The sequence below is a fragment of the Canis lupus genome, chromosome 1 (assembly GCF_003254725.2).
Source record: "Canis lupus dingo isolate Sandy chromosome 1, ASM325472v2, whole genome shotgun sequence".
Classification (NCBI taxonomy): Eukaryota; Metazoa; Chordata; class Mammalia; order Carnivora; family Canidae; genus Canis; species Canis lupus.
Genome location: NC_064243.1, coordinates 98470271 through 98495128, shown reverse-complemented (window position 1 = coordinate 98495128; position 24858 = coordinate 98470271). Strand labels below are relative to the sequence as shown.

The 24858-nt window shown below is 53.8% G+C and overlaps 1 protein-coding gene across 4 annotated transcripts in view; it reads left to right on the top strand.

Annotated features, from left to right (window-relative positions):
* Positions 1-24858, top strand: part of FAM120A (family with sequence similarity 120A) — an 87319-nt gene that overhangs the window by 29378 nt on the left and 33083 nt on the right. For all 4 annotated transcript variants that reach the window (XM_049093448.1, XM_025423644.3, XM_049093416.1 and 1 more), the window contains 6 exons: positions 3421-3549; positions 4169-4265; positions 14125-14222; positions 14453-14733; positions 22138-22225; positions 23862-24089. In XM_049093448.1, coding sequence (XP_048949405.1) covers positions 3421-3549; positions 4169-4265; positions 14125-14222; positions 14453-14733; positions 22138-22225; positions 23862-24089 — 921 coding nt within the window. The remainder of the gene's footprint in view (positions 1-3420; positions 3550-4168; positions 4266-14124; positions 14223-14452; positions 14734-22137; positions 22226-23861; positions 24090-24858) is intronic.

Sequence of the window (24858 nt, the reverse complement as noted above, 5' to 3'; positions counted from 1 at the left end):
TGATGGATTTAAGAGTTGAAATGTCACATGGTAACTGCATCGTGCCATTTAAATTAATTTGTGGAAAAGTCTTTGGTTTTTGAAATGTGACCCAGACGAGGTGACATTATCACGTAAGTGGTGGAATGCTAGAACCCGGCAGCTGCAAGTGTGGTGGGACCCTCATTAGCTCACCTTTGGGTGGGGAGAGTGTCTCCTCGGGGTGTCGGGCAGTAACTCGTGTTGGGGCCCAACAGAGTCGGTGCCCCTAGCTGCCTGGCAGCCGGTGCTGGCTGTGCTGGGGAGCATGTGGTGAGGTCTTCGTGGACCTGGCTGCATCCCGGCAGAGTGGGTGTGCCCCGTGCTTACACCCCTGAGTTCATGACAGCTCTAGCGCTGGGCCGGGATTCAGAAGAAAATACAAGGTGCAGGTTGTCAAGAGGGGTGACCAGGTCGGGATTATCACAGCTGGGAAAATGGGGGGTGTCTGCCAGCTTGCAGATCAGAGGGGTCTTGGGGGGGAGGCCCACAGGGGACAGCAGCATGTGGGTGTAAGCGGGAAATGGGACCCTGGAGAAAGAGGAGGCTCTATGCAGATGCCTTGCTCAGGCGTGCCTGCCAGCACCCTCTGTGGTGTCTATCTGTGAGCAGGGGAGCTGCATACTCTGGGAGGTCTTTTCCAGCTCCAGAGTTTTTGTTTTTTTTTTGCTTGTAAAGCCAGTAACTAACAATTACTAAGATTGCTACCAGTGCTGTAAAAGGCAGATAATCATAAACGTTTTGCTTTTAATTAAACAGAATTTACTTTCTATCCTTGGAGACAAAAAGTACATGTTTCCAACTTTAATTTAGGTATATTGCAATTTATTTAAATTTTGTTTCTTTCCTAATGTTAAGCTTTGGGCTAAAATAAAAGTACAACTGCTCAAAGAAAAGAAAAAAAGGAGAAGTGGGGCTTTGGTAAAAATATCTTGAAGCCTGTCTCCAAGGAGCGAACGCTTAATTTGTGTGGTTCGGGTGTTAATTTGTTTTTACGAGTTGACAGGGATGGGTTGCTGTGAGTCCCCTGTAGATGCTGCCGGGGTAGGGGAGCCAGATGCTCCCCCAGAGCATTTTCTTGAAGATTTAGAGCTTTTTGGAACAGCAAGTCAGCATTCTAGATCGGCCGAGAGTTGGCATGCATGTGGCTGGAGATCCATGAGCCGTCTTCCAGGCTGGGATCTCCAGGGACAGCCTCCTTCCTGTTCCTGTGGCGGGTTGGCGCCCTCAGCTCTGTTCCAGCCTGTGGGAAGGTGTGGCTTCTTCCAGGTGCGCCTGCAGGGTTTGTCAAGAAGATACAAATTCTTGGTTGTCAGGAGCAGCAGCAGTTTAATAAGCTGAATATTTGCAGATATATCTGGATTTAAACGTATGAGGGATCATGCTTCTGAAAGGGATTCTGTGGGAAATAGTTTTGAGACTTGTGTGTAATCTTCGGTTGAATGTTTGGGGGGTTGTGCCCCAACTTGGTTTGAGAGGCTTGATTCTGGACAGCTGCAGGGCCATGGGGACCTGGGCGCTACTCGGAGTTGGAGATTGGGGGCTCAGGAGACTTGCTGGCAGCGTCAGGATGTCTGCAGGATGGAGAGTGGCAGGTAGTCATTGTCACCTGAGGCGGGATGGACTATGAGCGGCTCCCCATCGTCTGCAGAGGCACGGGGTCTGGGTACGTACTCCAAGAGGGATGATCTGTGCCACCTTGAGCCCCCCACCCCTTTGCAGATTTGGCCATTTTTATATCCCATAGGTTCTGTTCTCACTGTGTTGTCATCCATCTGTTCTCTATGTAAAACCCTTGTATGGCAGCCAGCCCAGCTGGGAGGGCCTTACTGGCTTTCAGGGTGCCAGGCCCACCCTGTGGAGGCCGGGAATCAAGGCCCTGGGCCCTTGGGCATGGCTGTCCCCATCCCCATGCTGTGTTCACGGAGGAGAAGGCGTTCCACAAGGATGGCACAGTGTTTCTGTCCTGGCTCCTCCCCGCTGGGCTGCCACCAGCTGGCCCTGCTCCTGCCCGACCGTGGGACCAGACACCCCACAAGGGGGAGCACAGATGGGATCTCCATTCCTCCCAGACTGGCTGGCTCATGCTGTTCGCCAGGCTTTGTCCCTGAGGAACACACGTGTACCCGTGGGCTCTCATCTTTGCGGGGAAGTTGAGTTTCCAGGACTGAGGCTGTGATGGGTGCACCAACGTACGTGGGGCTCTCTGGGGCCTTGTGCTGGGGTGTCCCTTCATGGGGGGCTGAGAATGCCACTCAGACATAGGGACCGGTGCCTCAAGGAAACCTGTTGCTTCTAGAAGAACAGAGTGTTGTCCATGCAGCTGAAGGTTTTCTTGATGGTGACTTAAAGGATAAACGTCAGTTTTTCTGGTGGGTTCTTCCAAGTCACACGCTCAGGCTCAGGTTGTTTGATTTTCTTCTGTTTTCTCTCTGTGTGGATATCTCAAAACAACTCAGATTTATCATCTTACTGTTCTGAAGGTCTCACTGGGCCAAAATCGAGGTATCTGCCGGCCACTGTCCCTCTGGAAGCTCTGGAAGGGGTTTGCTGGCTCTGCCAGGTTTAGGAGCCACCGTGCTCCTCAGCTCTGAGGCCAGTTCCCTGTTGGCATCCACCCTGGAGGACCCTGTGCTGACCCCAGACGGTCACAGGCTCAGGGCAGGAGCAGGTGGCTGTGGAGGCTCACAGCCTTTTGGGATCTGTGCTGTTTTTCATCTTTGTGATCTTCATGCCCAGATGAGAGATAAAGATTATTTTGTGCTATCATCTGATTTTTTTTTTAATTGCCAGAAACAAACTCAGTACCTGATTCATCTTTGTTCCTAAAAGAAGGATGTGACGATCATTATAGCTGAAGTCATATCTTTTTTTCATAGTGTTTTATTTAGTTTTTATGAAAGAGCCTAAAATCTTTTTTTTTTAACTTACTTTTCATGGAATCAGTATTCTGGGACAATGAAATATTCCAACGCTTATCCTGTATGTCTTTCACCAGACATGACCGTCAGCATGAGGGGTCAGGGGCCCATCTTTGTTCTGTTCGAAGCCGACCTGGCTCTCTGGGGTGCTTCCGAGCCTGAGCTGCATGCACCTGGCACGGCCACCTGTTGGCTGGTGTAGGAAGGATGGATGTGTCTGCAGCCTGTGGTTTTTCGTGACATGTTCTCTGCTGTGGGGCACGGGGTTTGGGGCTCAGGATCGACGGTGAGCAGGTCGCAGAGGTGTCAGAAGTAACACAGGCCTGCCGGGTGCTCCATGACCTAGCTAGGTGGAAGAGGCCAGGTTGTATTGAATAGCTGAGGGCAGCTGGATACTGCTCACAGAGGGGTGTGACAGGGCCTGTAGCTGCCGGGTCCTGCACTGGGGGCTCCCGTACTGACCTGTACCCTTGTTCCTCAGGTCCGGGCCCACCAGCTGGTCCTGCCTCCATGCGATGTGGTGATCAAGGCTGTGGCCGACTACGTCCGCAACATCCAGGACCCCTCGGACTTGGATGCCGTAGCTAAAGATGTGTTCCAGCATTCTCAGGTACAGCGCAGGCTCTGAGCACTCTGCACATGGGGGTGGGGGTGGCGAGGCCCCTCCCTTGGCTCCCAGCCTCTCCTGCAGCCTGTGCCCGGAGGGCTCCAGGTGGATGCCTGGGCGATCTGCTGCTGCTCCGTTCTCTGTCACGATCCATGTATTTCCTGAGAAGACAGAGTAGTGTGTGGGCCGAGTGGAGTTGTGAAATGACTTGTCCATCCCTTAGGTGATGGTCAGGTGTTTCTTCTTCCTTTTTTGGAAAGGAGGGAATGTGAGTGGGTCAGGGTTAATAGAGGACATGAGGTGGGTATGAGCTCTGTGTCACTCTGGAAAGCTGAGACTGCTGTCCCACTCGCTGGACACGAGACGGAAATACTCCCCAGGCAGCACCGGGAACATGGCCCCGAGAAGCCCGGGTCTCTTGACGGAGTGCCAGTCGGGTACCCACGTCACTCTGGGAGGATTAGCGTTTGACTTGTGGATTCTCCTGCAGGGTTTTACTGTCAGTCTAAGCTCTGCTCTCACTTCAGAAGCTGTAGATGATGACACCGTGCTGAGTTGTGAGTGTGTTCACGCACACGACCAGTGCATGCCATTTACAAAGGTTTTCCTGCGTTTATTTCAGTCTAGAACAGATGACAAAGTTATTCGATTTAAGAGAGCAATTGGATATTACTCAGCGACTAGTAAGCCTATGGCATTTCACCCAGCACATTACTTAGGTAAGTAAATCCAAGCCTCTGAGATGGACGCTGACCGTTCAGTCAGCAGAGATTAAAGCATGGGCCCCTGTTGTAGGTTTATTCACCCGAGGTGAGGTTTGCGCAGCTGGCATGAGCATGCAGAGCCGTGCTTCCTGGGCAAACACCGCAGTAGGCCCTGGAGGGTTGAGCAGGACAAATGGACCTCCTGGGAGTTGGGGTGGGCGCGGGGGCAGGCAGGAGGCGTCCAGGAGGTGCACTGGGGAGGCCTCGGCCTGCAGATGCCTCCGTAAATCCCTTCAGAAAAGTGGATGGGTGTCTTTCTTTTTGCTGCCTGTTTTTTTGTTTTTTAATTTTTTTTGCAAAAGACTAGATTTAACTCAGAGATTTGGAATTAGGGAATAAAAATGATTATGAGCTGTTTTCCTGAAGCCTGCCTGGTGGTGTCCTCCAGGGAGGCTGTGAGGCCGTGAGCCTAAGTGCCAGGGTCCCCCCTGAGTCCCAGGGCCCCACTCTGGGTCCAGAGCCATAGGCTCTCAGAGATCGTGCTGCGCTGCTGTGTCTGTCAAATTTGCTTCCACATTCCTGGTGTGGTTAGAGTGCCACCAGTTTGAAATGTCTCAGACTATTGTCCCTTTCCTGGTACGTTCACCAGTTCACTGCAGCATAGAGCGGCTATGTGCCTGGGGGGGCCACAGGTCACAGATGAGTGCTGGCCGCCAGAGGGGGTTCCTGTGGGTGGCCGGTGCCCAAGGAGGGCGGAGCTCCAGGCACGGTGGCTCCTCTGCCTGGACCCGAGGTCAGGGCTTTCAATTGTTAGGGTTCATCTCCGGGCCCTACAGCCACTGATTGGCACTGTCCCATCGTGCTGGGGGCAGACTCTCCGCTGTGCCTCCGACTCGGTCCTGGGGCCTGGTCCTGCTGGCTCCTGCAGGGGATGGGCCTCGGCGTCCTGCGGCCAGGTCTCCCTGATCTCTTGTGCTGGACACTCAGATCCTGGGTTCACTGTCACCTGTCAGAGGCCAGCAGCCATTGCATCTCTGTATACTTCCTGCCACCGTCTCCTAGGAATGTTGGGCCTGGGGCAGCCAAGTGCTTTCCCCCTTCACCCTCATGCCGCCGTGGGAAAGTATTTGACTGACTGACTAGATCTAGGAAAAGCTGTTGATCTGGGACAGTGAGAGGATTGTGATTTGGGACCACTCTGCCGGACAGAGGGCAATGTGGCAGGGCCTCCGGGGATAGGCAGGGTCTGGTTCCAGGGGTGGATGCCCTGATCCCACTGCCTCCAGCCTCGGGCTTCCTGGTCGTGGAGCGGGGTGTGTGTGACACGCTCTGGGACGGCTCGTCTCCGGCCAGACGTGGTCCTCGTTCTCAGGGAGAGTGGCTACAAGGCAAGGAACCGTCTGCAGCCATAGCCTGGGAGGAGCTCCCGAGAGGGCGTCTGCCCCTCGTGTGTGCATATTGATGCTTGGTCCTCGTGTGATGTGGGACTTGAACAGTCACTGCAGTACCCTGGGTCTGGGAGCTTTCCTTAGGAGGCAGGCAGGTCGGGATGGACACGGGCACCAGCGGCGTCTGTGCTGGGCTGAGCTGCTAACCACAAGGTGGGCTTTAAGTTAGCTTTTAAATGGGAGCCGCTTTAAAACTCAGAATGTACAAAGTCCTTTTGTGTTCTTACATCAAACAACACGTGAAGGAAGTCCTATGGGTGAGGGGACATGCCTGGAATTTGGTTTCACTTCTTCTCAGTGGGTTTTGGGGAATGGTGGTGGGTTGGGGAAGAATTTGCAGTGTTGGGGGCAGTATTTTCAAGTGGGTCCATATGGGCGATAACTCCTGTCGTGTTACGTTAAAGCCTCCTCCCAGGGTCTCCTGGCGAGACTGGAGCCATGGGTGCAGAGTTCAGGGCAGCCAAGAGTGCAGGCTGGTAGTGGCCTGGAATGTGGGGGTGACCGAGGACAGGGGTCAGGGAAAGACTGGGAAGGAAGGTGTGTCTCAAGTAACAGACACAGTTTGGAGCAAGCAGAGATGGATTCATGTAAAAAGGCTTTGTTTCCCTGATAAGTATGAAGAAACGAGGTCATATGGGATGGTGCCACCCCTGTGCGTGTATGTGTGGCGCTGAGTGGGGAGCAGAGCCAAGGAGGAGCAGCGTGGGGTCGGGAGAGGCTCTGTTGGCGTCCCTTGTGACAACCCAACACATTTGCTGTAAAAACATTCTATGAGCAGTGGGGAGGTCCTGCGTGGTCTTTTCTGGTTTGGTCCATTATGTTCCCTAGGATGACACTCTCAGAATCATGAATGACCAGTGTTGAGATGTGACTTTCTCGCCCATTAGAGCCCGTCTTGTGTGAACCATGTTAGAAACTGGACTGTGTGTCATTTTGCCGACATTCAGAGCCTCACACCAGCCCCTTGGAGGCGACTGGGAGTGACAATTGGGAGTTGACTGTGACCTGGGCTCTCTGAACCCTGCTAGAGTGGACGTTCCAGCCCAGAACTGTGATGCCTCGGGAATCTGAGTCTTCCTGAGGGACAGCTTCCTGGCCTGGCCCCGGTCAGGTGGGCGGGCTGGTGGGGCTGCTGTGTTCCCGCATCTTCCAAGCCTGTGGGCCTCTGCTCTGCACACAGATGCTGAGGGTGTGAAGGTGATGGGCGGACAGGTGCACACACCTGCGCCGCGGCCCCATGGCCCCCCTCCCCACAGTGTAGCAAGGCCTCCCCTGCTTGGGGCGTGGTCCTTCTCACAGTGACAGATGGGCTCCAGTCCATACTGTCTTTGCACAGTGAACCCTAGAAATGATCTGTTTCTACATGGGATTTCAAAATCAGTTAACAGGTGAGATTAATATCCATTTTGTAAGCATTGAGAGTGTCAGAAACAGTGTGGGGACCCGTGACTTCGAGGTGGTACGATTTTGTGCTTTCATGATGAGCACATAACACCTGCACGTCCACCAGGTCTCTGGTGTGAATGTGGGTGCCCATGGGACTGGTCACACTGCAGGGTTGTCCACTGTGTGTGGTTCCTGGATGGAGCATGCTCCTGTGTCCTGGCTGCTGGAGCTCACCTGGGTGAAAACAGGGCCTGGTGAGTATGAAGACGTGCATGCTGCTTTCCTGGCCTCTTCCATGAAAGGTAGGTGAGCTCCCACTGCACACCTGCTATGACGGTCAGCATCCGGAGCACCAATAAGAACAGATGCGGGTGAGGATGTGGAGCCATGGGAGTGCACAGTCAGGCTGCAGGGGATGCTGACTGGTGCCGCTGCTTCGAAGACCGTGTGATGATGTCTCAGAAAACTAAAGACTCTCTTACATGGGGCCTGGCAGTCATGTACCTCCATGTCGACCCAGAGGACTAAAGACGTAGATCCGTACAAACTCTGCACATGATGTTTACCGCAGCGTGACTCATAACCACCGAAACTGGGAAGCATCGGGATGTCCTTCCGTGGGTGCCGACAAATAAACGGAGGTCCGTCCACGCACTGACATCATTCAGTGTTAAATAGGATGGGTTCTCAACTCACGAAGACCTTGGATATGTTCGCTGAGTGAAAGTCTCCATCTTGTACGATTCTGGCTGCACAACGTTATCGAAAAGGCAGGGGAGGGATGCACGCAGGCAGAGCACACAGGAAGTTTAGGGCTGTGAAAGCATTTTGTAGACAGTGTCGTGGTGGGTATGCGTCCTTATTAATCTGTCCAAACCCAGAGAGTGAATACCTACAGGCACCCTGACATAGATGCCTGTCAGAATTAGAGTGTTCGCTGTCACGTGTATTGCACTAATGCAAGAAGGCGCTTTCTCCTAGGTTCTCGGTGGACCTAAAGCTGTCCCAGAAAGAGTTCTGTTAATTAAGACCCCAAGATCCTCCTGGCTGTGTTGGGCCTGTGGTGACACATGCTGGATGCTGGGCAGTGGGGACTGGGTGTGTTGTCCTGGCCCCTGTGTAGCGTGTGAGCAGGCAGTTCACGGATGACCCCCATCCACTGTGAGCAGGAGTGTCGCCGGGGGATGCAGAGGAGGAAGTGTGTTCCACGTGGAGGTGACCCCCAGGTGGAGGCAGTGTGTGAGGAGAAGCAGAGGGTGGTTAGAGCCCAGGACACAGGGAAGGGGCCGGGGGGCTGGTGGGTCCCAGGGCAGTGGCCGCTGGAGGCTCCCCACATTGTCTGGGGGCTGCAGGAGCTTGCCAAAGGGCTCCTGTGTTGAGCGTGCCCCATTGCTGTGGGGCGTGACCTGGAGCCTCTCCCCGTCGCTCCATCAGGCCCCCGTGCCCACCTGCTCCCTGAGTTTTGATCATGTATGTACCCCGAGTGCTGAGTGGGGATGTGGAAGCAGACGGGCTCCCTGGGGGTTCAGTGGGTGGGGGGGCTTCCCCAAAGAGACAAGGGGACGCCAGCAGCCGTGTGGCAGGAGCATCTGTACTCGGGTAAGGAGGGGGCTCCTGTGGCCCATGTGGCCGCCAGGTCCTTGTGAGGTGCGGCTCATCCCAGCAGAGATGGTTCCTGACGGCTGCCCTGCCAGGTGTGGCCTGGGTGGCTGGGTGGGGGTGCGACGGTGGCCAACTTTTGTGGCTTTCGTACACGCGGGCTGACGCTATCGGATGGGGGCTGCTCCAGGAAGCCAAGACTGGAGCGGCCACGGCCACAGGGAGGGGTCCTGGTGGCTGCATCCTCATGGGCCCTTCTCCCAGACCGGCTCCCAGGAGGGCACCCTTGACGGCTGCCTTGCTTGCAAGGAGGGGCCCCAGCCTGGGGCTGTGGCTCAGGGATGGGCCTGTGTAATCCTGAAGAGAAGCGGGGTTTGTCCGTGGCCGTGCTTCCGGGTTGTGGCTGTGCCACGTGCATCACCACACTGTCCCATGGACTCTGGCTGGGTTTTCAGGTGGGCAGTCTTTGCATCTCCACCATGTGCCCCCAGCCTGAGGGTGCGCTCAGCAGGTGTCACCCTGGATACGGGTTCACGGTTGGGGAAGAAAGATGCAGGCCCTGCGGGGCTTTGTTAGCTGACGAGGCTGGTGTGTCTCCAGGAAAGCAGGGTTGCCCAGGCGGGACCACGCGGACCCAGCACAGGGACAGAGTGTTCATGCGTGCCACGGCCCCGAACACAGACCCTTGCCTAGCTCTGGGCCTCGGGACTGCAGCAGGATGGCTGCACGTGCTGCCGACAGGCTGTCCGCTCCCACTGGCAGCATGTGCTCGGGCCCATTGCTCTGCCTGCCCTGGAAGGCCAGGCCCGCCCAGGCTGCGACGTAGCTGCTGCGTTGTCCCGGCTGCCGCCCCTGCTCGCCATCCGGTGTTTTGCTGTTGTTGTGATGACAGCCTTTTAAATTTCCGGTGTCACCATTTTTTGCATGTTAGACTGCTATGTACTTTAGCAAGTTTTTGAAACTTGGCCTTAGAGTTCTCACTCAAGCCACCATTTTCTTGTTTTTGTTTAAGCTTTTTTATTGTGGAAAAACTTTAAACGCCACCGTCTGTACGAGGGCAATATCCGAGCAGCGGCATGCCCACCAGCAAGGTCAGCAAATGGTGTTTGTTTCCCGTCTTTCTTGAAAGAAACACGTGAGGCTTTCCTGAGAGTCTCGTCTGTCCCCACAGACGGGTTTCTGTGTTTCTTTACCTCTGTGTGTGGAAGGGTGGGAGGTGTTTCTACATGTCACCAGAGGTTGTATTGTGTGTCATTCTGCCCTTGCTAATTTTGGAGACGTGTCCACGTGTCCAACTGTTGGCATTTTTACCTCAGGCTGGTGCGTGTGGTACTGGGGTTGGCTCCGCCGGTTAATGGGGTCGGCTCTACCTGAGGGAAGCCATGGAGCAGAAATTGGCCTCATCTTTCTCCCTCTTGGTTCTTGAGTGTTGTCTTCAGGCCCGACATCTGTTCCCATGACCTTTCATTCAGATTTTTGAGAGTTTATTTTAGTCCCTGTGCCCTGAAGTGAAATAATCTGTCTGGTCTCATGGCTTTTTGAAAGGTCATTTTTTTTTTGAAAACCTAAAAATCAGTCATCACGGTGGGGAACTGAAACTGCGTCTGCTGTCAGCAGCCACTCGCAGGGTATGTCCCTGCGTGATGACGAGCTCATCATCACATCTGACGGCGACAGAGGGCGCAGCCACTTGGCTTAGCGGGGACTCTTATGCAGGCTGTGCATTTCTGAGGTCCGCAGCGGCTTGGGGCTCATGAGGCTGCGTAGGAAACTTTCCCACTCCTCATCTCCGCCAGCCTATGTGCACACGTCCTCCGCTGTGGAGTGAGTGAGCCGGGAGCTGCACAGATTGGGATACAACTTGGGACACGTCCATCACTTGTGAGACTCCTGTTCCTGAAGACTCACACACAGTGTGGGCTTGAGCATTGCTGTGCTGCGAGGTCCACGTCGCTGCCCAGATTCTGGGGGTGGGGGTCACGCTGCTGGCTCCTGGCCGTGGAACGCGCTTGCCCACAGCCCCACGCCCTGGTCCCGCCCGGTGAGCTGCTCGAGTTCTGGAGCTCTGCCTCCTACTGGCCTCGGTGTGCTGCCCTGGGGCCCTGGGGCGCTTGGGGGCCTCTGTGCTTGACCCTTAGCCTTGCACTTGGCCGGCTGATGCTTCTCTGTACATGGCGCCTCTGACTCCTGTCGGGGGCCTCGCCGTCCAGCTCAGCCCCCAGGAGCCAGTGTCCCTGTAAGGTTACGGCATTCAGCCCCTCAGAGCTGGCCGCTTCCTCTCCTCCTGCCTCTGCCCTCACGATCTTTGGCCCGTGGCCTGCCTTCCAGAAGCTACTCACCTGGAAGAGGATGGAAACAAGTCCAACAACATTATCTATGTGGCTGTGTCTTTGCTTCCGTGGAATATGAACACCTAGAAAATGCGTCCATTCCATATGGTCTAACGTCGTTGGAAAATGGGACCCTTTTTATAGGTATTGAAAATTAGTATTGGTGATATGGAACATACTGACTTACTCTTGGAGCCTGAATGGTCAAAGCTCTGTTTTTGGTACCACACTTGAAAATCACACCCCTGTTGGCATCAGAGAATTCTAAGAATTCTTACTGCGTTAGCCTCGTTTTGGCTGGCCTGATGTCCCTGCAGTGACATGCCAGGCGGTGGCTGGGGCGTGTGTGGCCGTCTGGTTCTCAGCAGAGCTTGTGGTCAGCACCGTTCCTTCTCCGGATGCGCCTTCTCTTTGGAGAGCAGCTGTGCAGCTCCACGCGGGCACCACCATGACGGGCAGCGGGCAGCAGGTGGCCTCTCACTCATGGTGCAGTGCACTCTGTGCACCTGTCAGGCTGCCATGCGTGTGCATTTCTCGTCATTCACAGAGAAGTCTTTGAAAATTCTTTTAATTGTGAAAATATTTTTCATCTAGTAAACAGGTTTTCCACCTTTCGGGGTCCATCTGCATGGTCTGCTGACAGCAGCCTGTCTTTCTGAGCAGAGTGTCTGGGCGGGTGGGGGACAAGCTGGTGGTGCTCACTTCCATGCATGAGCTGAGGTCAGTCGGGGTCAGTCCCAAGAAAGATGACTTTGTCACGCAGCTGGTGGCTTGAGGGCACCAACAGGCAGCACTGGCGCCTGGAGGCACCGTGCCCAAAGGGAGGCAGCCTTCAGAGAAGTGTAGACAGATTAATTCCCTTATTGGACTAAGTTCTGATAGTTCAGTAACTAGCCTTGTAGGTTATCAAAGGTTTATTTGAGGTCAGCAATTACAAGGTGATTTACAAAGTATTCTTTCTTAGAAAATCTCTGCTTTTAAGATATAGTTTGTTTTTGTTTTTAGGGAAAGTTTGTGCTTTTCAGGAAGTTTATAGCACATAGTGGACACAAGTAGAGGGAAGCAAAAGGATCCCCTTCCGTCCCAATGCAGCTGATTGGCGTGGCCGACCCTGTCCACTTTCCATGTGATTACTGAGAAGTCGCGTGGGGCAGGTCAGCCACAAGAGCTCATAAACTGCACTTACCACGGTGACTTAATTTGAAGTGGCGGAGCTTCAGTGGATGGAGGCCATAGTGTTCTTTGTGCCAAAATCTGGCCACAATCCAGAATCTCCTAAGAAGGAACCTAACCAGTTACTGCATCTTGTCTCTCAGACTCGGAAGTTCTGACCTCTGGCTCAGAACCATTTGGTCAGAAATGTGTCTCTATGTGTTTGTGTGTGCACACGTGTGCATTTATGTGGGGAGAGTGTGCATGAACAAGCATGTGCATGTGTGGGGTGAATGCATATATATGTCTGCACTAAATGTGCATATGTGTATATGGGATGAGTGCATGTAGTAAGCATGTGTGTGCCTATGCATGTATGGGTGTGTGTGCTTGTATGTAGGTGAGTGTGTGTGTCTGTGTGTCCTGAGTGTGTACATTTGGTGAACATGCGTTGTGGGCACATGTACACATGTTGGGTGAGTGCACATACATGTGTGGTGAATGAGCATGTTGCGTGTATTTGGGGTGAGTGCATGTGTATGTGGTGAGCGTGCATGTGTATTTGGGGTGAGCATGTGGGTGGGCGCGCACGTGTGCCAGCGTTGTCTTTCCCAGCTGCCCCCCACAGTTGTGGAAGTCGTGTCTCGAGCTTTCTTTCAGTGCAGGCTGTGTGCCAGGCTCTCACAGTGAGCCGCAGCTTCCAGCACGTGGGTCGTCGTTGGGTGGGGGGAGGTGGCTCCACAGGCAGGGACTGGGTGGCTCTGGGAGCTTGGGTGCCAGAAGGGGAGAGGAGTGAGGGTTTGGATTTTGGGGTGCTTTGTTACTGTTTTTACTTAAATGTGTTTATTTATCTTGGCATGTTGGTGAGATGAGAGGTTGTCGTGGTTTGTGAATCCTTGTTTGGCCTGGTGTCACTCAGATTCTCAAGTGGAAGGGACGTCCTTCTTGGTCAAGGATGTTGGCATTCAGGGGTCTCTAAGCTTGCTTTTGTTCAGTTCCTAAAAGAAGCCTACAGGGGAGGAGGAGATCGTGTAGCTCAGGGTCCCCGTGTCTGCTGTGTGTTCCCACGTGGGGACCCTTGGGGCTCCTTGCAGCTGGGCCTCACAGGGACCCCATGCCTGACTGTTTACTGGAGGCACAGAGCCCCAAAAGGTGTCCTTGCCATTTTTATTGCATTAGTAAGTAGTTTGTGGTATTTGGAAGTGTGATGTTGAGGCCAAGTCCTCGTCACTGCGTGTCGGTCACTATGTTGTCCAGCCAAGGCACCCTCTCCTCAGACTCTGGGAGACTGAGGTCTTGGGTGTGCAGGTGTGCAGGCCCATGGGCCGAGCTGATGGCCCCGAGTTCCATGTGAGCACTTAGCTCAGCCCTGACTTGTTTCCACAGCACTTCTGCACACACTTATGCTCTGGGCTGCGCTGGCATACGTCAGCATGGGTGGAAGTAAGTGCAGTGCACACTAGGGCAGGTTTACAGTCCCGTCCTTGAGAGCTCAGCGTGCCCTGTCACATCGTGCTACATGCAACCTCATCATGGTTTTGCTTAACAGGGAAGAACTGAAAAGTACTGGCAACAGCTTCCATGCTTCACTGTTTAATACCTGAGACCTGAATTTTAGTCTAAATAGGGAGATTTCATTGCCTCACTTACCACAGGGAAGTGTCTATCCCTGCCTTGTCCTTAGTGCTGGAGGCCCTAGGGCTTAAGGAGGGCAGGGAGGGGGGTGCGGGTGGGTGGGCTAGACACCTGTAGGTTCAAATCTCAGCCCCAGTCTGTAGGGTTGATCACCATAAAGTGAACTATTTAATGTGAAACATGAATTTTTAATTTCTAATTTTTTCAGTGGTGTGTGGTCACCTGGGGAGGGACAGGGCGGGTGGGACACATGTTGGCCACCGTGGTGTCCCAGGGTGTGTCCTCCACTAACAGTCGTGCTTTCTTTCCCTGTTGATGGAGCAGCCAGACCAAATCCGTTTGGAATGCCTGGGATCGTGCCACCGTATGTCCCCCCCCAGATGCTCAACATTCCACAGACCCCTCTGCAAGCAAAGCCTGTGGTAAGACCCTCCGCCCTGCAGCCAGTTGGCCTGCCTGGGGGTGCTGCCCCCGACAGCTGCACACGCATTGGGTTTTACTGAGAGCTGAGATAATCTCCCGAGCTGTTGGGCTTATCTGTGCAGCAGGTGCCAGTGTTCCTTGAATTAAAACGTAGCTGAGACCAGGCGGGGCCAACGGGGGCCAGGCCCTGTAGCCCCCGTGCATGCATGACCTCTGCCCTGTGTTTCAGGCCCCACAGGTGCCCAGCCCAGGTGCTGCGGGTCAGGGCCCACACCCATACAGCCTCGCTGAGCCGGCCCTTGCTTTGGAGACAACTGGGAAGAGTCTGACCGAGCACAGCACCTACGGCAACATTCCTCATGAAGGAAAGCATACCCCACTGTACGAACGGTCGTCCCCGATTCATCCGGCTCCGGGCGGCAGCCCCAACCATGTGGACTCAGCATACTTCCCAGGGTCTTCTACATCGTCGTCATCCGATAACGATGAAGGCGGTGGAGCAGCTGCAAAGTGAGTGGGGTGAGGTGTAGCTGGTGTGAGGCCAGACATGTACCGGGTGTGAGGCCTGGCCAGTAGCCCAGTCTTGGGGAAGCCGCCTTCCATCCTCCCACGGCCCAGCGTTGTGTGCAGAGATGTCATTTGTGGCAGAAAAGTGACATCCCTTTGCACAGACTAGGGCATCTTGATCACAAGCAGTGGAGGTTAGACACTTTCTCAGGGCTTCTTGGGCTGAGGGACTGTTTCAGCACCATTCCAGCTGTGGCCTCAGGCCGCTCCTCTGCTGGGGAGGAGTTTTGGGAAAATTGGTTTGTGTGGCCCTTAGACATGGTGACGTTACCAGGTCAAGTGCTGCTGACTCTTCTGTCCCCTGGGCTGTGAAACCCAGTCCCACCCCCAGAAAGCATTTTATGTTAGACACTGGTGACTTCCGGTTTTGGCTTCTGGATCATGGGGAGCTCTGAATTTCCTTCTCTCCTGAATTGAATCTAGAACTCAGATCTCAGCTCAGCAGCTTGTAGACTGTTCCTGAAATCATGGCATTCACCCGACACAACCAGAGAAAGCTGCCATCTGGGTTGGAACTCCTGCTGGAGGGGAGTATTTTAGATGTGTGTCCTTGAGTAAATGAATTTTGAAATACGTAATTTGTTAGAATCTGATCAAGAAGGTCTTAAATGCACTGTCTTCCTCCTCTTCTGAAGCACTGTTCCGTTTTAAGAAACCTGATTCACCAACAGAGAAGGAACAGGGAAGAGCAAGGGCCTCCCATACTTCTGGGTCTGCTCCTCATCGGTGCTCTCTGGCTAGGGACCCTTGGCGCTCCGTCAATGGAAATGGTTTCTCGTCCTCTGCAAGTTCTCCTTGGGCGTGAAGCCTGAGGCTGGCCCTCCCCTCTCCTCATCTGTGGAGGGGCCGTGAGTGTCCGCTGACCTCAGGCGGCAGTCACAGTGGGGTTTGCTGCCATGCAGGGACTGTGTGCTCTGCACAGCAGCAGAGCATGACCCTGCACGTAAATCCGTACCAGGATCTTGTAATTCTAAAATCCCAAGGTTAATAACAAGTTGTACCTTTGCATTCACGCTTCCATGTGAACCTTTTGGAAAGGGACTATAGTGAGGATCTGTTGAGTGTGCAAATGAGAACCACTGCTCATGTCTCTGAAGCCCTGCCCCTTTGAAATTCGAAGGCACTGAGTGTTCTCTGTTACAGATCATCTCATGCCAACATGACGAAGGTTCGGTCTAGCAAAAGACGCTCTTCCTAGACAGCCGGGAGCAAGGCCCAAAGCGGGGGGGCGTGTGGGGTCACGGCTCCCTGCCCCGAGGTGGGTGTCATGTGGCTCTGTGCCCTGAATGTGCACAGCGTTACAGAAGATGGTGTATAGGGAGGCCAGAGGGTGCCTCCTGGCTGCCGCTCGGGTTCACACGGTGGCACGCGTGCCACGTGTGTGTGTGTATGTGAGAGAGAGAGAGAGAGAGAGAGAGAAAGACAGATGCCGGGCAGGCCACCCCATATCCCTGCTTCCCCTCTTCTCCTGCCCCTGCTTTAATACCACAGCGGCCCCTGGGCCCTGGAGCTGGGGAGTGCTGCAGGACTGGGAGTCCGGGTGGTCACTCCCACGGGTCTGGGTGTGGTCTGGCCCCGGAGGCAGAGGCCCTGCCGAGGCTGTCCTGGGCCTCCTGCTTGCTCTCCACTGGTTCTCTCTTGGCCCTGCGTCTACCAGAGGATGGAGCCCGGGGCCTGCAGCAGGTCTTCCAGACCCGATGGTCATTTTCAGGTGACGGAGGAATGAAAACACACTGCTTCCCATCAGTGTGCTTTGTCTCCCGCGTTCTCAGAGCGCCGTGAGCGTGTACTTCCACTGTGTTCTTGGTGCACATCTTTAAGGGAAGTCCTGCACCGTTTCCCTTCCTTCCTGCTGTTGTCGGATCCTTGTGGTCCTGTTTCGGTTGGATTTACAAGTAAGACAGTCTTCGTGGAGGTGCGAGTCTCATACTATTTTCATAGATGCATCAGGTTTTTGATCCTGCATCCAGTCTGAGTTCGCTGATTTACTTGGTTCTTTGTCGTATATGTTTCTGTAATTTCCACGTCAGTACAAAGTCAGAGAACTGAGATGTCAGGAAATACGGTCGCAGAAGCCTCTCATGAGCCAGCTGGATGGACAGCACTCTGCGGGCACCAGTGGATGTTTGAACACCTGGTGCTCTGGGGCCTGTCCTCACACAGCCATCTGAAAGTCTGTCAGGAAAGAATGTGGATGTAATTCCTGTGCATTTTGTGGGCTCATTTATGTGGATTGCTGTTTCCTACTCCGGGTTGCAATGCCTCTGTTGGGGTATGCTCCGCCTGCCTGCTGAGGGCCTGGGGGACCAGATCTGGGCGGTGCCTGAGGGCCTGTGCACCATGTGTGGACTCTGGCCCCGGCCTCGCACAGTGGGTTCTGGCAGCCTTGTGGTGGTTTCCCACCAGGCCCAGCGTGGATGGGAAGCTTCTGGCTTCCTTCAAGTAGATCAGCCGATGCGTAATGGCAGTGAGTGGTAGATGGCGTTCCTGTGGTGTCAAAGCACCGCGCCCACATCAGTGAGACACTAAAGAATGTGCTTCCAGTGCGCCTTCTCCCCTCAAGTGGTTGTGCCATTGGGCTGTTCTGTGCTGTGTCCCCTCAGGCTCCTTCCCCAACGACACAGCGAGAACCCCGTCTGTCCCGGAGCTCTGGCCCTGGCCCTACACAGGCTGCTATGGCTATGGGTTCTTCCTTCTGGAACCAGACAGGCAGCCGCTTCACGGGGCAGCATACCTTCGCTGCCTTTGTAAAAACAGTTTGAGGGACTCTTCTCTCAATAAAATGCTGTAATCTGGGCAGCCCCGGTGGCACAGCGGTTTAGCGCCGCCTGCAGCCCGGGGCATGATCCTGGAGACCCTGGATCGAGTCCCGCGTCGGGCTCTCTGCATGGAGCCTGCTTCTCCCTCTGCCTGTGTCTCTGCCTCTCTCTCTCTCTCTGCATCTCTATGAATGAATGAATAAATAAATAAATAATCTTTAAAAGTAAAATAAAATAAAATGCTGTAATCCTCCCGCCGTCATGGAAGGGGGTCTGCACAGACCCAGGAGGGTGTTCGTGTGGGGCCTATCTGCCTGTGCCAGGTGGTTGAGTCCCCTTTCGTGGCCAGATTGGGGCGTCCCAGCAGAGCGTGAGAGGCACACGCGGACGCCAGGCCCGTCGGACTGTTGTGTAGGAGCCAGGCCGCCACTTACTCCATTCCCGACTTCTTGTGAGAGGACGTGTGGCGCGGGCTCACATTGGAGTGGATGGACAGTACCTGCTGTGGTGGTGGGGGCCCAGCACCCTGGCTCTGAAGTGGGAGCCCCTGGCCTCGGGCCCTCAGAGCTCTATGGGTCCAGGCCCTTCCCCCCGTGGAGGAGCACAGGTTGATGATAATGGACGCAGTTTGTTGCAGGCCAGCTGCACTTGTGCTCACCTGGTGACCTCCCACACATGGCATGCTCTTGCTGGGGACTCGATCCTTTACCCTGCTCTCCTGTCTTGTTGCTTCCTACCTGGTTTCATTTGCCTTGCTCTTTCTTTGCTGTTGACCACTTAGCCGCTTGTGGTCAGCATCCCACCCTCACCCTCACCTCACTCTCACCTCATCCTCACCCTCGGTGTGCATAGATGCCTTTACCTTACCCTCACCCTCATCCTCGATGCGCACAGATGCCCTCACCTCACTCTCACCCTCACCTCACCTTCACCCTGACCCTCGGTGTGCATGGACGCCCTCACCTCACCCTCACCCTCACTTTCACATCACCCTCACCTCACCCTCACCCTTGCCTTACCCTCACCCTCGACTAGGCCCACATGTGGGAAGGAACGCTGTGTGGAGGGTGGTTTGCTGTCTCTCACCAGCTTTGGTGTAGGGGAGCCCTTGTGTCAGCTGTAAAGTGAGGCCCGCAGAGCAGGGTGGTGTGTTGGCCTGCTGCCACTCAGCCTATCTGTATGGCCCCTTGGCCGTGTGCAGGGCCTACCTCCCTGAGCCTGCCTCCTGTCCGCAGGGTGCAGCGGGAACATCAGGCTTCCTGCGGCTTGTGTGGGTCCTCGCAGGTCGCTCCAGAGCATGGCTGGCACCGGGGCCCGTTCTGAGCTGTTGTAGAGTGAAACAACTAACTGCGTGTTCTCCAGGGGGAGGCATCTATCATGTGTCGGGAGCTTGTTTCAGGTTGTAAAGTGACATAGTCATTGTAGTGAAATGAAATGCTCTGGACCTGAGAAAAGTTGGCTATTGTCAAGACACTTTTCAGACAGAATTTCAGGTTTTACGGTATGATTGTTGGGAGGCCATGTGCTCACCCATAGATTATAACGTTACTGTTAGTTTGGTAATGATCCACATGCAACAAAACAGGTGTTTGTAGATGTAGGTGCTGTGTGATCTCCGGTGGGATGAGTTTCCCACTTTAGTGGCGGGTGGGCAGTTTTCCCGCCACTCTGCCCTTGCGTGCTGGCCTGGGGCCCCTCGCGTGCTCATGGGGCTGTGTAGGGAACGAGTCCCCACGTAGAGCTCTATGTCACGTGGAGAACTCCGGTTTCTGCCATCTTCACCACACACCTTGAGACTGCGGTTCTGTGGTTCATTCCTTCAGCTGATGGGCTCCCGCTTGGCGGAGGCTGTGAGCACTTAGCTTCCTGGAATATATAACTAAATGATGGAAATAGTCCGTGCCAGCGTAACGCATGCCACAAAGGACACAGCCATGAGAATAGCAGTTGGGGGTGGGCTGGAAGCCTGCAGGATGAGGCGTCACCCAGGAACCCATGTACCCCGAAGTGGGCCTGGAGTGCGGAATTCCTCTGCCTGACTGAGGACTTGTGTCCAGAGCAGAGGACGTGCTAGGCATCCATAAGAGCACTCTGTGCACTCCTGTGATGAAGGGGAGGGCATGTGGCCTACAGGCAGCCCCAAGAGGAGACGCTGCAGATGTCATCAGGGAAGCACAGACTGGACAAGCTGGGGCTCACCACATCCCAGGAAAGGTTGATGTGGGTGCCACAGAAGACGCCGCGTGTCAGTGGCGGGAGCTCCCGAGTCTCTGGCGGGCTGGACAGTAGACGCGGCGGTGGCATGCCCCCTGCAACATGTCTGCACTGAGGCTGAACCAGTGCAGTGGGCAGGGATATTGCAGATCCCAAACCCTGGGCACAGGAAGTACACATTCCATTTATGTGGCATCGGAAGCTAAGGAAAGAGCACGTTTGCTGTTAGAAGTCGGGTAGCCGTTCCCCTGGGGAGGAGGTGTGCAAAGGGGCGAGGCCTGGCTTGCCAGCCCTCACTTGGTTTGGCTGCTCACGTGCATGCTCAGATTGTAGGCATCCCTTAGGCTGTTCCCTTGTAGTGCGTGCATTTTTTGTTACAGGTGCATTATACTTAACTGTTTAAAATTGTAATTAATAGATGTTATGTCTCTTTATAAAACTCATAAGCATTCAAGTATTTGTTCTAAAGTTTCACTAAACGTCACTATGTCACTGACTTTCTAATGAAAAAGTACGTTAGCAGCTCTATTTGTGCCACATTCTAGACCACTTCGGTGCCGCCGGCCTTTCCTTCCCGTGCTTGGCATGTGTGCTAGACATGTGTGTGGTGGGACCAAGCCCTCTGTCCCCCGATCAGGTGCCTGGTGTGCTGGCCATGTCCTGAGTCTCACTCCAGCCTCCTCTTTCTCTGGATTTTGAACAGAATGGTTGTGTTTTTGGGATACTTGTGTTTATTGTGATGCCTCCTCGTCACTAGGCTTCCTCCAGTTTTGCAAAGCTGTGGACTGAGAGAGCTCAAAGGAGGAACAGACATGAACAGAGCCCTCGCTGACTGGGGACCTGGGTGCTAGGCAGCTGTTGGGGTGCCCCAACCTGTGGCTGGGACTGAGGATCCAGGATGGGCTCTGAGAGGCACACTGTAGGGCGTGACTCTTGGCTTACCATGGGCAGCCTGCTCCTCAGCTCTTCTTTCTGCATTTGTTTTGTTTTGGTAATAACTAAAACGGAGCCAGTTGATAGATAGAAAAATTGGGTCTTTTTTTTTTATGATTTTATTTATTTATTCGTGAGAGATATAGAGAAGCAGACTCCCTGTGGGGAGCCTAATGTGGGACTCCATCCCAGGACCCTGGGATCACACCCTAAGCTGAAGGCAGACGCTATACCACTGAGCCACCCAGGAGCCCCAGGAGAATTAGTGGTTCTTAAAGACATCTCCATCTGTCCCGTGAGTCAGTTAAAAAGGCCAGTCTAGTAAAAGTGCTCTTCCCTGGCAGACCTTGTGGCCAGCACTGGTTTTAGGAGCTGGCTTTGGTTCCAGGAGGGATGAGGGAAGGCTAGACTTGCCTCTGCGGGGCTGTGTTCCCAGCTCCCTCCAGGATAGTGGCTTTCACGAGTCTTCCCCGAGACCACAGTAAACTTCCTTGTGTGTTGTGGTCTGTGATAACAAGGAAACAAAAAATTTATGAGATGATGCCATGTGTCCCACATTTATTGCATTCTGTTCCATTTCGGTGTTTAAAAAATGCTGCTTAAGGGCGCCTGGGTGGCTTAGCCAGTGAAGCATCTGCCTTCGGCTCAGGTCATGATCCCAGGGTCCTAGGATCGAGCCCTGTGTCAGGCTCCCTGCTCAGCGGGGGTCTGTTTCTCCCTCTGCCCCTCCCTTGGTTTGTGCACGCTCTCTCTCTCTCTCAAATAAATAAATAAAATCTTAAAAAAAAATGCTAGTTAAACCCACTAAATGTTTTCCCAAGCTACTAATGGGTCACAGTCTACAGTGTTTTCATGGTGTTGACTGATATAGCCAGTTTTGGGCTGTGAGCCACTCCATGCTTGTCCCCATCCCTTTGCACGTCCTGGTTGTTCCTGCTTTGTCAATTGAAGATGTTCCTCAAATAAGATTGTGCTGTCCGTCCACTCTCTGAACCTTGAGGGCCACTCTGCCTTCCCCGATGAGTCACCCTGGCCTGTGCTCCCGCAGCCCCTCGGAGAAGAGGCCAAGCCCCCGTTTATGATCTCTGTGTGAATAAGGAGTAACACTCATCCATGTAACACTGAACCCTCCCCTGCCTGCTGGCTGTTGGGTGGTGGAGTGTGAGACCCCATGTCTTGGCGACGCCTGAGTTCCAAGGCTAGGCAGCGAGGGTCCCTTTGTGGCCATCCCTGGCCCTCTTTGGCCCTCTGCTGGATTCAGTGCTCTGTTTTCTCTTCCCAGAGGGTGAGATCCTGGCGCAGGACTGTGTGGAGGGGGTCCGCTGGGGGAGGCGAGGTTGGTACCACTGAGGCCCTGGGCTCTGCATGGTCAGCTTGTCACAGCTAGTGTGGTGCTAGGCAGACACTAACCAGTAACCGTGTTCCTTTTGTTTATGTTCAGCCATATCAGTGGGAACAAAATTGGCTGGGAGAAGACAGGAAGCCACTCAGAGCCGCAAGCACGGGGAGACCCAGGAGACCAAACAAAGGTAGTAGGGCGGCTTTTATTCCTTCCAATCTTGTCTCTGACCGTGTGATTTTAGGGGTGGGTTAAAGCAAAGTGCTCTGCTTTTTAAAACCACGTTATGAGTAATAGACACTGGCTGGGAAGGCGGGAAGGCAGTTGGGTGTCACACTCTTTGGGTATGGGAAGGGAATGGGGGTCAGTGGCAGGGAGGAGGGGGTCCCAGACATTGGTGTGAGGGAGGGGATCCAAGATGTCAGTGCAGGGGAGGGGGCGGTCCCCAGACCTGTGGGGGAGGGGGAGGGCACAGCTTACACCTTCCACAGGCTGGGTGGCCCTGCTGGAATGCCTCCTGTCTGCTGACGCACGCTCTGGTCAGGAGCCCTCATCTGCAGGGTTTTATGGAGATTGAACGAGAATCACAACAAATGGGAATCACATATATTCCGTTCCCCTTTATCTGGTCCTACCTGTTACTGGCGACCCCAGGAATACCTTTTAGCGGCAGAGCCACACCTGCACCAACACGTGGTCCCTCAGGACATGGCCCATCTCTAGCTAGAGAGGCCTCATGTGTACACAATGCGACTCTGTCGGAAATTCATTTAAGACTCTGGAATGCTCTCGCTGCTGTGGGTCGTCCTGTGCATAAGCAGCAGAAATGCTCTGTGCATGCCTGCTGTTAGCAAATCACCTTCTGAAGTTGTTACCTGTTTTGTCCACAGTGTGTAGGGGAGAGCACAGAAGTCCCTTGTGGATTATCCTTGACTTAGGTCCTAAGATCAGATTTGGCAATTCTGTTTTCAAGGGTAGAAGTGAGCAGTGAAGTACTTACCACTGTGAAGAATATATTTTGTTTCCAAACAGAAATGTATGTTCCTTAGATTGGCACAAAATTAAGCAATTATTGTTTCCAGCCTTTAACATGAGAAAAAATAAAACATTTATTGTACAAATAATAATTGATCTCAGGAAACACTTTGGACTTTGCTAAAATTTGTAGAGAGAAAGTGTAGGGGGTGCGTCTCCCTGTCTTCCCTAGCCTGCTGCCTACGGCCTCCCATCCCCGAGGCCCCTGTGTACCCGCTGCTCTTCCCTGCGCGCCTTGTACACGTTCTGTTTTGGAGATTGGCTGTTACAGGATGGGTATTTTTCACTTAACACTGTCCTACATACATATTTTTATGTCGTTATATATAGATGTGACTCATCAGCTCTAATGATTCCTTGTTTAAAACAAGGAATTAGCCTGTTTTTTTGCTTTAATTTTTAGTAAGCTGTTCCCTTTGTGTACTTAGTTTGGGGTTACAGATGACCAGAGGGAACGGCTGAGTTTGGGTGTCTGTTTCTAAACGTCAGTTGTGGTGAGGAGTAGGTGTGAGGCCTGGGGAGTGACACAGCCTCTCTGAGCATCTCCTCCCGTTCCCACACACAACAGGGGTGATACAGTGGTAACCCGGGGGTCAGGGAGCACAGAGTGCTGCTTCCACCGTTGGGGGCCCCAGGAGTTGCGGTGATGGGGCCACCAGCAGAAGCTGCGTCCACCCCCACACAGGCTCCGGGCATCACTGCCACTGTGTCCTCTGTGTGGGAGGCACAGTGGAAGGGGAGCTGTGACCTCATGACCTGACCTGTTGACCCCTCTCGCCTGTGCTCTGCAGACGGAAGGCTCGTCCACTGCCTCCTCGGGCAGCCAGCTCGCTGAGGGGAAGGGAAGCCAGTTGGGCACTGTGCAGCCGATCCCATGCCTCTTATCCATGCCCACCCGAAACCACATGGACATCACCACACCGCCCTTGCCCCCGGTGGCGCCTGAGGTACTGAGAGTGGCGGAGCACCGGCACAAGAAGGGGCTGATGTACCCTTACATCTTCCACGTCCTGACGAAGGTATGGCAGCCACGTTCTGTCCTACCAGCCCTGGGAAAGGAGTGCATTTCCCCCTTCCTGCACTTTGGGAGAAAAGGCGAAAAAGCGCACCGTAAATGCAGTAAGCAGGACGGGGCAGAGTCTGATTTTCTCCTCCAGTTTGATAGAGTGTATTTTTGAGATTTCTAATTAATGGCACATCATGTTATTTCCTGAGTTGTGATTTTATTTTTATTTCTAATTTCAAAGTTTCCCGTACCACATTGATGCCATGATGTCAGGTTTAGTGAGAAGTCCTGTGCAGGGCCTATTTCTCTGTCCCCTGCCCTGGAGCCCCCTGCAGGGTGGTGGACCGAGCTGCGTATTTTGGGACATGGCGGGCACAGCCCTTAGAGCCAGGACTGTGTGACGTGGTAAAGGTCAGAAAGTGCGATTTTGTGTTTGCACAGTGTCAGGGTCCCCTGACCAAATGTGTGCTTCGCTGGACATCAGTGTGGCATCGTTTTTGAATCTTGTCTCAAATGGATCTACGTGTCCATGTAAATTTTCTCAGGGACTTGCCGTTTTTCTGTTGGCGTTCATACCCCAGACCCACGAGTTAACACGTAACCTCGGTGACCCGATTTCTCACGTGGATGGGTTTACTACCATCATGTATTTTTAACATGTTTTTGTCAGTGTCTGTAGCTCCACAGATAATCAGACATTTTTCTCCCTGTTTTCCGCAATCCGTCTGCGGTTTGTATGGTGGGGTCAGTAAGTGCACAGGCCCCCAGCCCCACGGCACCCC